The sequence below is a fragment of the Lichenostomus cassidix genome, unplaced genomic scaffold, assembly GCF_008360975.1.
Source record: "Lichenostomus cassidix isolate B80296 unplaced genomic scaffold, HeHo_3.0 HiC_scaffold_549, whole genome shotgun sequence".
In the NCBI taxonomy this organism is placed as follows: domain Eukaryota; kingdom Metazoa; phylum Chordata; class Aves; order Passeriformes; family Meliphagidae; genus Lichenostomus; species Lichenostomus cassidix.
The window spans coordinates 195,315-211,666 of NW_028147342.1; the positions used below are offsets into that span (position 1 = coordinate 195,315).

Consider the following 16,352-nt stretch of genomic DNA (forward strand, 5'->3'; position numbering starts at 1 on the left):
GGAAGAAGAAATCAGGGCAAACCCCAATCTTGTTCCCACAGTATGAGAAACTTTTCCAACCATCCTGCATGCAATCCCATTGATGTGAATAGGATATTCAGTGGATTAGATTAGTGTGGAAGCTCTGAGCATGACCCACAAAAATCCACATGAATTCTCCCCTCCAATCCTTGTTTTTATTCCCAGTTCCAGGTGATAGTCTGATCTTGTTCCCACGGCACAAGGAACTTTTCCAACCATCCTGTGTAAAATCCCATTGATGATAACAGGATAATCAGTAGAGGATGAGAGTGTAGATTAATTTGGAGGAGCTCAGCAGCTTTGGAATGGATGGAGAGGGAAACCAGTGAGAATCTTTCCCTGAAATCCTTGTATTCTGAGCAGTTTTTCATTCCCAATCCCAGGCCACACTCCAATCTCCTTCCCACGGCACGAGGAACTTCCAGCCACCCTGTGCACAATCCCACTGATAACAGGTTATTCAATACATTAGAATAATTCAGAACAATCCCCATGAGTTCTCCCTTCCAACCGCTGTTCTCTCCCCACCGCAGGCCACACTCCCATCTCCTTCCCACAGTATGAGGAGCTTCCAACCACCCTGTGCACAATCCCATAGATGATAACAGGATATTCAGTGGATTAGATTAATTTGGAAGAGCTCAGCACCTCTGGAACAGGGGAAAAGGGAAACCAATGAGAATTTTTCCCAGAAATCCTTGTATTCTGAGCAGTTTTTCCTTCCCAATCCCAGGCCACACTCCGTTCTCCTTCCCGTGGCACAAGGAACTTGTCCAACAACCCTGTGCATACTCCCATTGACGATATTCAATATATTAGAATAATTTAGAACAATCCCCATGAGTTCTCCCCTCCAATCCCTGTTCTCTCCCCACCCAGGCCACACTCCCATCTCCTTCCCCCAGCACGAGGAACTTCCAACCACCCTGTGCACAATCCCATTGATGATAACAGGATAATCAATAGATTAGAATAATTCAGAACAATCCCCATGAATTCTCTCCCCACCCCAGGCCACACTCCCATCTCCTTCCCACAGTATGAGGAACTTTTCCAGCCACCCTGTGCACAATCCCATTGATGGTAACAGGATATTCAGTGGATTAGATTAATTTGGAAGAGCTCAGCACCTCTGGAAGAGAGGAAAAGGGAAACCAATGAGAATTTTTCCCAGAAATCCTTGTATTCTGAGCAATTTTTCCTTCCCCACTGCAGGCCACACTCCCATCTCCTTCCTGTGGCACAAGGAACTTTTCCAGCCGCCCTGTGCACAATCCCATTGATGGTAACAGGATATTCAGTACAGGATGAGGGTGTAGATTAATTTGGAGGTGCTCAGCACCTTTGGAATGGATAGAGAGGGAAGCCAATGTGATTTTTTTTCCCTGAAATCCTTGTATTCTGAGCAGTTTTTCATTCCCAATCCAGGCCACACTCCCATCTCCTTCCCGCGGCACGAGGAGGAGCAGCTGCAGCGCTGGGTGAGCCGCCCGCCCTGCCTGCTGCTGCTGGGGCAGAACTGCAGCGCCAAGTGCCAGCTGCTCAACGCCCTGCTGGGCGAGAAGCTGCTGCCCACCAGCAAGGCCGGCAGCGAGGAGAGCTGCAGGAGGAGGAGGATCCGCCTGACGCACGGGGCGAGGACGCGGCTCAGCCTGGCGCTGCCCGGCCACTACGAGCTGGTGCAGGCGCTGGCGGCGCACAGGGGACACTGGGACACCATCCCCGAGGAGGACCTGGAGGTCGCGGGGGACACCGAGGATCCTGCGCAGAGGGTGGCCGAGCTGGAGGTGGTGCTGCCCTACCCTCTGCTCAAGGTGAGGGTGGCATTGTCCTTGTCACTGGCACCTGGGAAATGGTCTTAGAAACTTGGGTGGCAGAGCTGGAGGTGGTGCTGCCCTACCCGCTGCTCAAGGTGAGGGTGGCAATGTCCTTGTCACTGGCAACTGGGAAATGACTTTTCCAGTCCTAATCCATCTCAGAAGGTGGCAGAGCTCAAGGTGGCACTAAATGGTGACCACCTAAATGGTGGTACTATCGTTGTCATTGGCACCTGGGAAATGGCCTTAAAAACAGGGGTGGCAGAGCTCAAGGTGCTGCTGCCCTGAATGATGGCAGTGGTGCTGTCCTTGGCACCTGGGAGGTGACATTTCTGATGCCGACAGTCCCAATCCTGCTCAGAGGGTGGAAGAGCTCGAGGTGCTGATGCCCTGAATGGTGGCACTGGTGCTGTGTGGCGTTGACAGTGAGAAGATGGCAGAGCTCAAGGTGGTGGTGCCCTAAACAATGGCACTGGCACTGCTCCTGGCAGCTGGAAAATGGCCTTAAAAATTTGGGTTTTTAAGGCTTGAGGTGGTGCTGCCCTACTCGCTGCTCAAGGTGAGGGTGACGCTGGCCTTGTCCTTGGCACCTGGGAAATGGCCTTAAAAACAGGGGTGGCAGAGCTCGAGGTGGTGCTGCCCTGAATGATGGCACTGGCGCTGTCCTTGTCACTGGGAACTGGGAAATGGCCTTAGAAACTTGGGTGGCAGAGCTGGAGGTGCTGCTGCCCTAAATGGTGGCACTGTCCTTGTCCCTGGCACCTGGGAGGTGACATTTCTGATGCTCACAGTCCCGATCCTGCTCAGAGGGTGGCAGAGCTGGAGGTGCTGATGTCCTAAATGGTGGCACTGGTGTTGTCCCTGGCACCTGGGAGGTGACATTTCTGATGCTGACAGTCCTGATCCTGCTCAGAGGGTGGCAGAGATGGAGGTGGTGCTGCCCTAAATGGTGGCACTGTCCCTGGCACCTGGGAGGTGACACTCCCAGTCCTAATCCACCTCAGAGGGTGGCAGAGCTGGAGGTGGTGATGCCCTAAATGGTGGCACTGTCCTTGTTCCTGACAGCTGGTAGGTGACATTCCTGGCACTGACAGTCCTGATCCTGTCAGAGGGTGGCAGAGGTTGGGGTGATGTTGCCCTAAACAGTGACACTGGCACTGTCCCTGTCCCTAACAACTGGTAGGTGACATTGCCAGTCCTGATCCCCCTCAGAGGGTGGCAGAGATGGAGATGCTGCTGCCCTAAATGGTGACATTGGCACTGTCCTTGGCACCTGGAAAATGGCCTTAAAAACTTGGGAGGCAGAGCTGGAGGTGGTGTTGCCCTAAATGGTGGCACTGTCCTTGTCCCTGGCACCTGGGAGGTGACATTCCTGACACTGACAGTCCTGATCCCCCTCAGAGGAAGGCAGAGGTCAAGGTGGTGCTGCAGTAAATGGTGACACTGTCCCTGTCCCTGGCACCTGAAAAATGACCTTAAAAACTTGGGTGGCAGAGCTCGAGGTGGTGCTGCCCTAAATGGTGGCACTGGCACTGTCTGTGACACCTGGGAGGTGACATTCCTGACCCTGACAGTCCTGATCCCTCTCAGAAGGTCTGGGAGTCACAAAGATCCCTCTGTCTGCCTTTGGATAGATTTGGGACATTGGGATGCAAAAAGCCACTTGGATTAAATTCATAATCTTGGAATTCATAATTCATAAACTTGGAATAAAAAGCTCTTCCAGAGGAGAGGGGATTGTGGATTTGCAGGGATTCTGAAGGATTCCTGATGGGAATTCAAGGGGCTGAAGGAAGAACGAATTTTTATTTTTTTTTTTTAAAGCTGATAGGAGATGGCAATGGTGGGGAAATTCTGGTGGAATTCTAGTGAAAAATTCCAGTGAAATTCTAGTGAAAAATTCCAGTGAAATTCTAGGGAAAAAATTCCAGTGCAATTCTAGGGAAAAATTCCAGTGAAAAATTCCAGTGTGCAATTCTAGGGAAAAATTCCAGTGTGCAATTTTAGGGAAAAATTCCAGTGAAAAATTCCAGTGTGCAATTTTAGGGAAAAATTCCAGTGAAAAATTCCAGTGTGCAATTTTAGGGAAAAATTCCAGTGAAAAATTCCAGTGTGCAATTTTAGGGAAAAATTCCAGTGAAAAATTCCAGTGTGCAATTTTAGGGAAAAATTCCAGTGAAAAATTCCAGTGTGCAATTCTAGGGAAAAATTCCAGTGTGAAACTCCAGGGAGAAATTCCAGGGAAAAACTCCAGTGAGAAATTCCAGTGGAAAATTCCAGGGAGAAATTCTGGTGAAACATTCCAGTGAAACATTCCAGTGAAACATTCCAGTGAAACATTCCAGTGAAACATTCCAGTGAAACATTCCAGTGAAACATTCCAGTGAAACATTCCAGTGAAACATTCCAGTGAAACATTCCAGTGAAACATTCCAGTGAAACATTCCAGTGAAAAATTCCAGTACAATTCTAGTGAAAAATTCCAGTGAAATATTCCAGTGAAATATTCCAGTACAATTCTAGTGAAAAATTCCAGTGAAATTCCTGGATAAAAATTCCAGTGTGAAATTCCACTGAGAAATTCCAGTGCAATTCTAGTGCAAAATTCCAGTGCCATTCCAATTTCCCACCCTCCTGCTCAGGCTGAGTCTGAGCAAAGCCCTGCCAGGCACAGCCAAAGCTCCTGAACCACAGGAATTTGGCTCTGGAGCCGAAATGGAGGAGTTTGTTTGGATCCTCTCCAAGATTTCAGGGCTGCAGAACAGCTCTGGAGCAACTTCTGCTTTTTCCTGACTTCTGAAACAAAGCTGAGAGGAATTACAACTCCCAGGGATGGTAAAATTATATTTAGGACAACAGCTCTGAAATATTTGAATTAATTTGGAGGAGCTCAACGCCTTTGGAACAGAGGGAGAGGGAGATTAATAGGAATTTAACCTCATTTTTTCCCTCAAATCTCTGTTTTTTCAGGTTTTTTTTAATTCCATCCCCTCACATTTTAAATATTTCAACACTTTAGTGATGTTTGAAGACACCTTGGCCATTAATCCAGCAAAGAAAGACTGAATTAATTGCAAATTAATAATTTATTATTAACTAAACTCCTTTTAAAAAAAATGTGGAGATAAATCCAATCGATAAATTCAACTCAAAATGCAGAATATTTATGGTTTCAACACCAAACTGCAGCACCCTGAGGGGTTTTTCTCCACTCTGACATCCAGCATGGCACCATCCTTGCTTTTCCCTTCCCACAGGATTTCCAAATCCCAAATTTTCCAGAGGAGAAGAAACCACAAATCCCATTTTCCCAGGATGGCAACCTCGTGCTGTTGGGATATTTTTAAACCTCAAACATCAAGAAAAACCTCAGCAAATCCCCTATTCCTTTGGGATTTTAGGAATGCATTTTGGGGTCGTGGGGAATAATCCTCAGGGCCAGACAGATTATGGGATTTACAGGGGCAGCAGACGTTTGGCTCCTTCCCTAAATCCTCTTTTTTTTAATGGTTTTCCATAGTTTTATGGGATGGTTTTCCTCTGGATTATTCCCTTTTCCTGCCCTTGTGGGGTTTGGAGTTTTGGGGCTGAAAAGTTTTATTTTTCGGTGTTTTCAATGCCAATTTAACTCTGATATTTGCATTGCTGGTGGGAAATGGGAAGTTTGGATATTCCTTGAGGGAATTCCACACTCAGAGCTCAGCAATCCCAGGAATTCCAGTGTGACTCCCAGGAATTCCCCATCCAGGAAACCTCAATCCCTAAAAGTGTGGATTTGTTAAACCCCTATGGGAGAAAAAAAAAAAAACCCAAAAAAATATATAGAGAATATATAATTTCGGCAGGAAATATCTGAAATTTTCTTTGGAAAAGGTTGGGTGGGAGGAGCTGGCAGGGTTGGGGTTTGGGGTTTGTGGTTTTGGGGTTTTTCTTGTCTCCTGGAGACAACTGTGGCTTCCTCCCTGCTTTGGGGTGACTCATTTTTTCTGGGGTCACAAAACATCCCCTTTTGTGCCCTGGGGAAAGTTTGGGGTCAACTCCAGGGGATCCTGGATTTCCCCAGAGCTCCTGGGGTTGGAAAAATGATGGAAGAATCCTTAATTATCACCTCTGTTAGGAGCCAAAGATTGCTCTGGAATTCTCCCTCCTTTGGCATTCTGATTTTATAGGGATAATGGAATTGTCATGTTTTTCCAGAGGTGATTCCCAAATTCCTTATTTAATAGGGATAATGGAATTGTCACATTTTCCCTGCAAATCCAGAGGTGATTCCCAAATTCCTTATTTAGTAAGAATAATGGAATTGTCTCATTTTTCCTGCCTATCCAGAGGTGATTCCCACCTTCCTTATTTAATAGGGATAATGGAATAATTAAATTATTAAATTCCTTATTTAATAGGATCAATGGAATTGTCACATTTTTCCAGGGGTGATTCCCAAATTCCTGATTTAATAGGGATAATGGAATTGTCCCATTTTCCCTGCAAATCCAGAGGTGATTCCCACCTTCCTTATTTAATAGGGATAATGGAATTATTAAATTATTAAATTCCTGATTTAATAGGATGCATGGAATTGTCACATTTTTCCTGCCTATCCAGAGGTGATTCCCAAATTCCATATTTTATAGGGATAATGGAATTATTAAATTATTAAATTCCTTATTTAATAGGATCAATGGAATTATTAAATTATTAAAGTCCTTATTTAATAATATCCATGGAATTGTCCCATTTTTCCTGCCTATCCAGAAGTGATTCCCAAATTCCTGGGAAGTGAAGGAAGCAAATTCCAAACTGTTTTCCATAGGTTTAGGAGGAAATGCCAGCAGGAGAGTGAGGCCAAAGCAGCAGGAAATGAAAATCAAATCAAATCCATATTGTGGCTCCAATAGGATCCATGGAATTGTCACATTTTTCCTGCACATCCAGAGGTGATTCCCAAATTCCTGGGAAGGGAAGGAAGCAAATTCCAAACTGGTTAGGAAGAACTGCCAGCAGGAGAGTGAGGCCAAAGCAGCAGGAAATGAAAATAAAATCAAATAAAATCCATATTGTTGGATTTCAAGGATGTCACAACCATCTGTTCTCCTGGCTGTGAATTCCCTGGAATTGGTTGTTGTGTTTCCTCTCCCTTGGCAGCAGAGGGTTGTGTGGTGTTGGAAAATCCGTGGAAAATTGGGAAAAATGTCTGAAAAAGAAAAAAGAAATGTCTGCTCGGAGCTGCAGGGCTGGGAAGCATCGAGGATAACTTAAAGAATTCCAGCTTTTCCATGCTGGCACTTTGCTGGGACACTTGGTTGGAGTTTTAGGACAAAACTGGGCTGAAACTGCAAGGCCTTCAGTCCAAAATCAGGAATTTGCTGTTATTTTTCATATATAGATCTATTTTTGAATGTTTCTATTTTCACTGTATTTAATTTCTTTGTATTTGTTTTCACTGTATTTTTACTATATATTTTTCTCTATTTTCACTATATTATTTTCACTCTATAGTATTTTCACTATATATTATTTTATTTTCATTATATATTATTTCCACTATATTATTTGCACTATTTTATTTCTTTTCACTATATATTGTTTGTACTATATTGTTTATTTTCACTGTATATTGTTTTCACTATATTTTTATTTGCACTATATTATTTGCACTATGTTATTTATTTTCATTATATTATTTTCACTGTATTTTATTTTCTTTTCACTATATATTATTTTCTTTTCACTCTGTTTTCACCTATAAATTCACTATAAATTCACATATATATACATATATATATAAATATATATAAAAAATATAAATATATATATATACACACATAAATTCAGCCTGGCACACCCAACTTGAAAAATCCAACTTTTCCCCTCCATCCCTAAATTCCAGGCCATTTCCCACAGAAAACCTCCTTTTTTTTCCCCTCTCCCCAGGAGGTGGACATCGTGGTCGCTCCCTGCCGTGCCTTCCAGCCAGCCACCTCCACCCTGGCCGAGCTCCTGGACCAAGTCCTCCCCGTTGTCACCTTCGCCATCAGCGACCCCCAGCTGTCCCCATCTGACCAAACCGAGCTGCGCCACATCAAGGAGCAATTCTCCCTCCCCATCTTCTTCATCCGAATCCCCGACCCCAGCTCCCCGAAAAAACCCGACAGGGAGAAATCCTCCCTCCACCTCCAGCTGGAGCAGCTGGAATACCTCAATCCCTGCGGAATTCCCAACTCCAGGAGCATGCTGGTGGAGCAGCCGGAAAAACTCCGCCTGCTCAGCACCTTCTCCCGGCAAATCCTCCAGGAGCACCTGGTGGAAGCAGCGACAAAATTAAACGAAGTTCACTGCCGTTGCCTCAATATTTTCATCGACCAGGCGTTTGACATGCAGAGGGATCTGCAGATCACCCCAAAAAGGTTGGAGTACACCAGGAGGAAGGAGAACGAGCTCTACGAGTCGCTGATGGGAATCGCGAACCGCAAGCAGGAGGAGATGAAGGAGATGATCGTGGAGACGCTGGGCAACATGAAGGAGGAGCTGCTGGAGGATGCTGCCAGCATGGAGTTCCGAGGTGATTGCCTGGGGGGTTTGAAGGATTGTTGCCTTCTCCTTTCAGCCCTGAAAAAATCCCAATTTGTTCTTTCAGCTCCTTGAATTCCCATCAGGAATTCCAGTGGAGTTTGCTCTCCCTCTCCTCTGGAAGAGCTTTTTATTCCAGCAATCATTCAGAATTTAATCCTTCAGCCCCTTGAATTCCCATCAGGAATTCCACGTGAATTCACTCTCCCTCTCTTCTCTCAAAGAGCTTTTTATTCCAGCAACTCTTTGGAATTTAATCCTTCAGCCCCATGAATTCCCATCAGGAATTCCATGTGAATTCACTTTCCCTTTCCTCTCTGGAAGAGCTTTTTATTCCAGAAACCCTTTGGTGGAATTTAATCCTTGAGCCACTTGCATTCCCATCAGGAATCCTTTAGAATTCATGTGAATTCACTCTCCCTCTCAAAGAACTTTTTATTCCAGCAACCCTTTAGAATTTAATCCTTCAGACCCTTGAATTCTCATCAGGAATTCCATGTGAATTTGTTCTCCCTCTTCTCTGGAAGAGCTTTTTATTCCAGCAACTATCTAGAATTTAATTCTTCAGCCCCTTGAATTCCCATCAGGAATCCTTTGGAATCTGTGTGAATTCACTCTCCCTCTCCTCTCTGGAAGAGCTTTTTACTCCAGCAACCATTCAGAATTTAATTTTTCAGCCCCTTGAATTCCCATTAGGAATTCCATATGAATTCACTCTCCCCAATTTACTCTCTGGGCAAGATGAAGGAGGAGCTGCTGGAGGATGCTGCCAGCATGGAGTTCTGAGGTGATTGCCTGGGTTTCTGATCTCCTGTCAGCCCTGAAAAAATCCCCAGTTTGTTCTTCTTTCAGCCACTTGAATTCCTGTCAGGAATTCCATGTGAATTCACTTTCCCTCTCCTCTCTGGAAGAGCTTTTTACTCCAGCAACCATTCAGAATTTAATCCTTGAGCCACTTGAATTCCCATCAGCAATCCTTTAGAATCCATGTGAATTCACTCTCCCTCTCCTCTGGAAGAGTTTTTTATTCCAGCAACCATTCAGAATTTAATCTTTCAGCCACTTGCATTCCCATCAGGAATTCCATGGGAATTCACTTCCCCTTTCCTCTCTGGAAGAGCTTTCTATTCCAGCAACCATTCAGAATTTAATCCTTCAGCCCTGTGAATTCCCATCAGGAATCCTTTAGAATTCATGTGAATTTGCTCTCCCTCTCCTCTAGAAGAGCTTTTTACTCCAGCAACCCTTTGGAATTTAATCTTTCAGCCCCTTGAATTCCCATTAGGAATTCCATATGAATTCACTCTCCCCAATTTACTCTCTGGGCAAGATGAAGGAGGAGCTGCTGGAGGATGCTGCCAGCATGGAGTTCCGAGGTGATTGCCTGGGTTTCTGATCTCCTGTCAGCCCTAAAAAAATCCCCAATTTGTTCTTCTTTCAGCCCCTTGAATTCCTGTCAGGAATCCTTTAGAATCCATGTGAATTCACACTCCCTCTCCTCTCTGGAAGAGCTTTTTATTCCAGAAACCCTTTGGTGGAATTTAATCCTTCAGCCCCTTGAATTCCCATCAGGAATCCTTTGGAATCTGTGTGAATTCACTCCCCTTCTCCTCTCTGGAAGAGCTTTTTATTCCAGCAACTATCTAGAATTTAATCCTTCAACCCATGAATTACCATTAGGAATTCCATGTGAATTCACTCCGCCTCTCCTCTCTGGAAGAGCTTTTTATTCCAGCAATCCTTTGGAATTTAATCCAAGTGGCTGTTTTTGTTTTGGTCTGGTTGAGGGGCTCTGCAAATCTTTTGTGGAATCTCTTGGGTAAAAAAAAAAACATAAATGAGAGGCTTGGACAAGCTTCTTATAAATCAGATTTTTATTGGTCCAAAATCAGGAATTTGGAGTTAGCCAGGGATCAGCCTTGCAGATCTGCTTTGAAGAATTCTGCTTTTTTTTTTGCTTCATTTATGAATTTCAGGGCCATCCTCCCTATGTTCAGGATATTTTCCATTTATTCTCCAATTCCCTACTTTGCTGAGGAAGAAAACAACTCTCTCCACTTGTGCCCCAGTGAGATTTGGGAATAAATCTGTCCTAAGAAATATTAAAAAAAAAATCTATTTCAGTGTCAGCAGTGAAACTTAACCTTCACTTCCTGCTTGGTTTCTTTGACTTTTGCACTGAACTCTTGGGTGCAGAAATGGAAACTTCATTTTTCACTCGTGGGGAGGAGAGGTTTTGTTGGAAAAAAGAAAATTAGCTCAGATCTTGTGCTCCCAAGGGGGTATTTTGGGGAAATCAGAGAGTTCTCCCTGCATTTCCCAGGAAGTTCCAGGGGATGTGAAAGCTGGGAATGTGGAGAGAATCCCCAAATCCTGTCTGAAACATCCCAGGAGGTTGATCATCACAGATTTTTTCTTTCTCCTTGCCTTAATCCTTCCTCCTCCCAGAAAATGCAGCTCTGGGATAATCAGGAAAAATTTTATTTCCCAAACAACATCAGGAGCAGAACCTGGAGCTCCTCAGGAGTTGTTATCCCAAAGTCCCAGGGGGATGGGAAAGCTGGGAATGTAGAGAGAATCCCCAAATCCTTCTGAAATACCCCAGGGAAGAGTTGGAGGTTTTTTTCCCTCTCCTTGCCTTAATCCTTCCTCTTCCCAGGAAATGCAGCTCTGGGATAACGGGGAAAAGATTTTTATTTCCCAAACAACATCAGGAGCAGAACCTGGAGCTCCTCAGGAGTTGTTATCCCAAAGTCCCAGGGGGATGGAAAGCTGGGAATATGGAGAGAATCTCCAAATCCTGTCTGAAACATCCCAGGGAAGAGTTGGAGATTTTTTCCCCTCTCCTTGCCTTAATCCATCCTCTTCCCAGGAAATTCAGCTCTGGGATAATGGGGAAAAAAAATTTTATTTCCCAAACAACATCAGGAGCAGAACCTGGAGCTCCTCAGGAGTTGCTATCCCAAAGTCCCAGGGGGATGGGAAAGCTGGGAATGTGGAGAGAATCCCCAAATCCTGTCTGGAACATCCCAGGGAAGAGTTGGAGGTTTTTTCCCTCTCCTTGCCTTAATCCTTCCTTTTCCCAGGAAATTCAGCTCTGGAATAATCAGGAAAACTTTTTATTTCCCAAATAACATCAGGAGCAGAACCTGGAGTTTCTCAGGAGTTGTTATCCCAAAGTCCCAGGGGGATGGAAAGCTGGGAATGGGGAGAGAATCCCCAAATCCTTCTGAAACATCCCAGGGAGGAGTTGGAGGTTGATCCTCACACCTTTTTTTTTCCCTCTCCTTGCCTAAATCCATCCTCTTCCCAGGCAATGCAGCTCTGGGATAATCAGGAAAAAAAAATTTTTATTTCCCAAACAACATCAGGAGCAGAAATTGGAGCTCCTCAGCAGTTTCTTCCAGCAGGAATGGATCCAAAGGCTGTTTTCCCTTTCCCTCCCTGCAGACATCATCATTCCCGAGAACGGCGAACCCGTCAGCTCCAAGGACATCAAATGTTGCATCAAACAGATCCAGGAACTGATCATTTCCAGGCTGAACCAGGCTGTTGCCAACAAATTGATCAGCTCCGTGGATTACCTGAGGGAAAGCTTCGTGGGAACCCTGGAGAGGTGTCTGAAGAGCCTGGAGGAGTCCTGGGAGGTGTCAGTGCATCCTGCCAGGAGCTTGGAGAAGGCCAAGGAGGGTTCAGTGCACATCACGAGCAATTATCTCAAGCAGGTGCTGGGATGGCTCTGGAATGTTCTTAATTGTTGGGTTTGTCCTGCTGCAGGGAGATGGAGGTGGCAAAATCAGGAGAGCAGCTTGGGAATGTGTGGGAATCTGGGCTGCTGAGAGTGGGGAACAGTCACTTAAGGGCTTAAATTTTCCTAAATCCTGAATTTTATTTCCTAAAATAATCAGGTATCAACCTGAAAACACCCATGAGCTGAATCCAGTAAATAATTAACCAACTCATTCATGGAGTATCCCACAGAAAATCCAGTTTTCCCATTTTCCCAGCCTCTAGCCAAGTTTACAGCTGGCAAAATTCCCATTTTTTCCCCTCTTTTCCCTGTTTTTCAGATCCTAAATGCAGCTTATCACGTGGAGGTCACTTTTCACTCTGGCTCTACAGTGACCAGGATGCTTTGGGAACAAATCAAACAGGTAGGGATGCTTGGAAAAGTCCATCCTGGAGCAGGGAATCTTCCCTAAATCCACTCTGGGCACAGACTGGCAGTTTATTCCTGGGATTTTCCATCCCTGAAAGTGCCCAAAGCCAGGCTGGATGGGGTTTGGAGCAATTTGGGATGGTGGGAAGTGTCCCTGCTGGGGAATGGGATGAACTGCTGTGGTTTCTAATAAAGGGTGAGGCAGAGGAATGGAATTTCCCAGTAATGGCAGGAAGTGGAGCTGGAATTTCCACACCTCAGCCAGGAAAAAGCTCCTTCCCTGGAGGTTTGGCCTTTTTGGGAACTCCTCTCCCTGGTTTTTAGCAGGATGTTGTGATCAGTTCCTCTGGATGAGAATCCTGCAGTCCCAGGATGGGATTTTAAGGTTTATCTATTTATCCATGGGCAGGGAACACTTCCCACCAATGCTCCTAATATTTCCAAATGCTCCAAATCATCCCTTTGCCGCTTCAGGACAGGAAGAACCCACTGAAGAGGTGTTTGCTTTGATAGAAATATTTAATAAATGTTATTAAATGGAATATTAAAGAATCCCAGACTGGTTTGGGTTGGGAAGGAGCTTAAAACTCATCCCATTCCAAGGACAGGGATAATTCCCACTGTCCCAGGGTTGTCCAACCTGGATTTGGACACTTCCAGGGATGGAGCAGCCATGGATTCTCTGTGCTCACCCTGTGAGGAGAGAATTAGTAAATGCAGTTATTAATTAAGTAAATAATTAAGTAAATAATTAATAAGGAAGTAATAGAAACAGTAGGAATATTGAAGGATGGGAATATTGAGGGAAGGATTGGGAATATTAAAGGATTGGAAATATTGAAGGATGGAAGGGAAATATTGAAGGATGGGTGGGAATATTGAGGGAAGGATGGAAATATTGAAGGAAGGATTGGGAAATATTGAAGGAAGGATTGGGAAATATTGAAGGAAGGATTGGGAAATATTGAAGGAAGGATTGGGAAATATTGAAGGAAGGATTGGGAAATATTGAAGGAAGGATTGGGAAATATTGAAGGAAGGATTGGGAAATATTGAAGGAAGGATTGGGAAATATTGAAGGCTGGGAATATTGAAGGATTGGGAATATTGAAGGAAGGATGGGAATATTGAAGGAAGGATGGGAATATTGAAGGAAGGACAGGAATACTGAAGGCTGGGGAACACTCCTAATCCAAAACCAATTAACAACCTGATTCTTCAGCACATCTCAGTGCAGTGCCTGTCCTTTCTGAGCAAACCTCTGCCATTCCCCCGAAATTCCCCTGAAATTCCCCTGAAATTCCCCTGAAAGTCCCCTGAAAGTCCCCTGAAATTCCCCTGAAATTCCCCTGAAATTCCCCTGAAATTCCCCTGAAATTCCCCTGAAATTCCCCTGAAATTCCCCTGAAATTCCCCTGAAATTCCCCTGAAATTCCCCTGAAATTCCCCTGAAATTCCCCTGAAATTCCCGAGCTCCATGGCCTTTTCCCAGATCATCCAGAGGATCACCTGGGTCAGCCCCCCTGCCATCACCAGCGACTGGAAGAGGAAGGTGGCCCAGGATGCCATCGAGAGCCTCAGTGCCTCCAAGCTGGCCAAGAGCATCTGCAGCCAGTTCAGGACGAGGCTCAACAGCTCCCACGAGGCTTTCGCTGCCTCCCTGCGCCAGGGGAGTGGGGTTTGGGGTGGGAAAGGGGGTTTGGGGTGGGGAAAATGGGAAAAGGGGTTTGGGGTGGGGAAAAGGGGGTTTGGGGTGGGGAAAATGGGAAAAGGGGTTTTGGGGAATGGGAAAAGGGTTTTGGGAATGGGAAAGGGGGTTTAGGGTGGGAGAAGTGGGAAGAAGGGGTTTTGGGGTGGGAGAAGGGGTTTGGGAATGGGAGAAGGGGTTTGGGGTGGGGAAAATGGGAAAAGGGGGTTTGGTGGGAAAAATGGGAAAAGGGGTTTGGGGTGGGAAAGAGGGGTTTGGGGAATGGCAAAAGGGGGTTTGGGGTGGGAAAAGGGGTTTGGGGTGGGGAGAATGGAAAAGGGGTTTGGGGGAATGGGAAAAAGGGGTTTGGGGGAATGGGAAAAGGGGTTTGGGAATGGGAAAAGGGGTTTGGGGAATGGGAAAAGGGGGTTTGGGGTGGGAGAATGGGAAAAAGGGGGTTTGGGGAATGGGAAAAGGGGTTTGGGGAATGGGAAAAGGGGTTTGGGGAATGGAAAAGGGGTTTGGGGAATGGGAAAAGGGGTTTGGGGTGGGGAGAATGGGAAAAAGGGGTTTGGGGAATGGGAAAAGGGGGTTTGGGGAATGGGAAAAGGGTTTGGGAATGGGAAAAGGGGTTTGGGGTGGGAGAAGTGGGTTTGGGGAATGGGAGAAGGGGGTTTTGGGGGAATGGGAGAAGGGGTTGGGAATGGGAGAAGGGGGTTTGGGAATGGGAAAAGGGGGTTTAGGGTGGGGAGAAGTGGGAAGGGGTTTGGGAATGGGAGAGGGGTTTGGGGTGGGAAAGAGGGGGTTTGGGGAATGGGAGAAGGGGGTTTGGGGTGGGGAAAAGGGGGTTTGGGGTTGAGAAAAGGGGGGTTTGGGGTGGGAAAAATGGGAAAAGGGGGTTTGGGGAATGGGAAAAGGGGGTTTGGGGTGGGAGAAGGGGGTTTGGGGAATGGGAAAAGGGGGTTTGGGGTGGCAGGGATGCTTCAAACAGCACTTTGTGTGGCTTTTTGGGAGGGGTGAGGAGCTGAATGCAGCTATTTTTATAGAGATAATAAGCTGAATGCAGCTTTTTCATCGGGGTAATAAGCTAAATGCAGCTTTTCTATATGATTCTGTAGGATTTCTATTGGGATAATAAGCTGAATGCAGCTTTTTTTTAGGGGTAATAAACTAAATGCAGATTTTTTTTATAGAGATAATAAGCTGAATGCAGTTTTTTTATAGGGGAAATAAGATAAATGCAGCATTTTTTATGGATAAGCTGAATGCAGATTTTTTTATAGAGATAATAGATGATTGCAGGTTTTTTAATAGGGATGATAATCTGAATGCATCTTTTCTATGGTGGTAATTTGAATGCAGCTCTTTCTATGGGGGTAATAAGCTGAATGCAGTTTTTCTATAGGGGTGATAAACTGAATGCAGCTTTCTAAATAGGATTCTATAGGATTTCTATAGGGATAATAAGCTGAATACAGTTTTTTTTTTATGGAGATAATAAGCTGGATGCAGCTTTTTCATAGGGGTAATAAGCTAAATGCAGATTTTTTATAGAGATAGTAAGTTGAATGCAGCTTTTTCTATAGGGATGATCATCTGAATGCAACTTTTCTATAGGATTCTATAGGGGTAATAAGCTGAAGGCAGCTTTTTTATGGAGATAATAAGCTAAATGCAGATTTTTTTAATAGAGAAAATAATCTGAATGCAGCTTTTTTAATGGGGGTAATAAACTAAATGGAGATTTTTTTTAAACAGGGTTTATAAGTTGAATGTGGTTTTTCTATAGGGGTGATAAACTGAATGCAGCTTTTTAATAGGATTCTGTAGGATTTCTATGGGGGCAATAAGCTGAATGCAATTTTTTCATGGGGGTAATAAGCTAAATGTGGATTTTTAATAGAGATAATAATCTGAATGCAGATTTTTTTATAGGATTCTGTAGGATTTCTATAGGGGTAATAAGCCAAATGCAGATTTTTTTATAGCGATAATAAGCTAAAAGCAGATTTTTTTATAGGGATAATAAGCTAAGTGCAGCTTTTCTATATGATTCTGTAGGATTTCTATGGGGGTAATAAGCTGGATGCAGCTTTTTAAT

At 44.8% G+C, this 16,352-nt stretch overlaps 1 protein-coding gene across 1 annotated transcript in view; it reads left to right on the top strand.

Annotated features, from left to right (window-relative positions):
- LOC146423377 (dual serine/threonine and tyrosine protein kinase-like) overlaps positions 1 to 16,352 on the top strand; it is a 28,947-nt gene that overhangs the window by 802 nt on the left and 11,793 nt on the right. Inside the window, exons 2-6 of the mRNA XM_085044828.1 lie at positions 1,431 to 1,835; positions 7,770 to 8,397; positions 11,856 to 12,130; positions 12,476 to 12,559; positions 14,057 to 14,230. Coding sequence (XP_084900954.1) covers positions 1,431 to 1,835; positions 7,770 to 8,397; positions 11,856 to 12,130; positions 12,476 to 12,559; positions 14,057 to 14,230 — 1,566 coding nt within the window. The remainder of the gene's footprint in view (positions 1 to 1,430; positions 1,836 to 7,769; positions 8,398 to 11,855; positions 12,131 to 12,475; positions 12,560 to 14,056; positions 14,231 to 16,352) is intronic.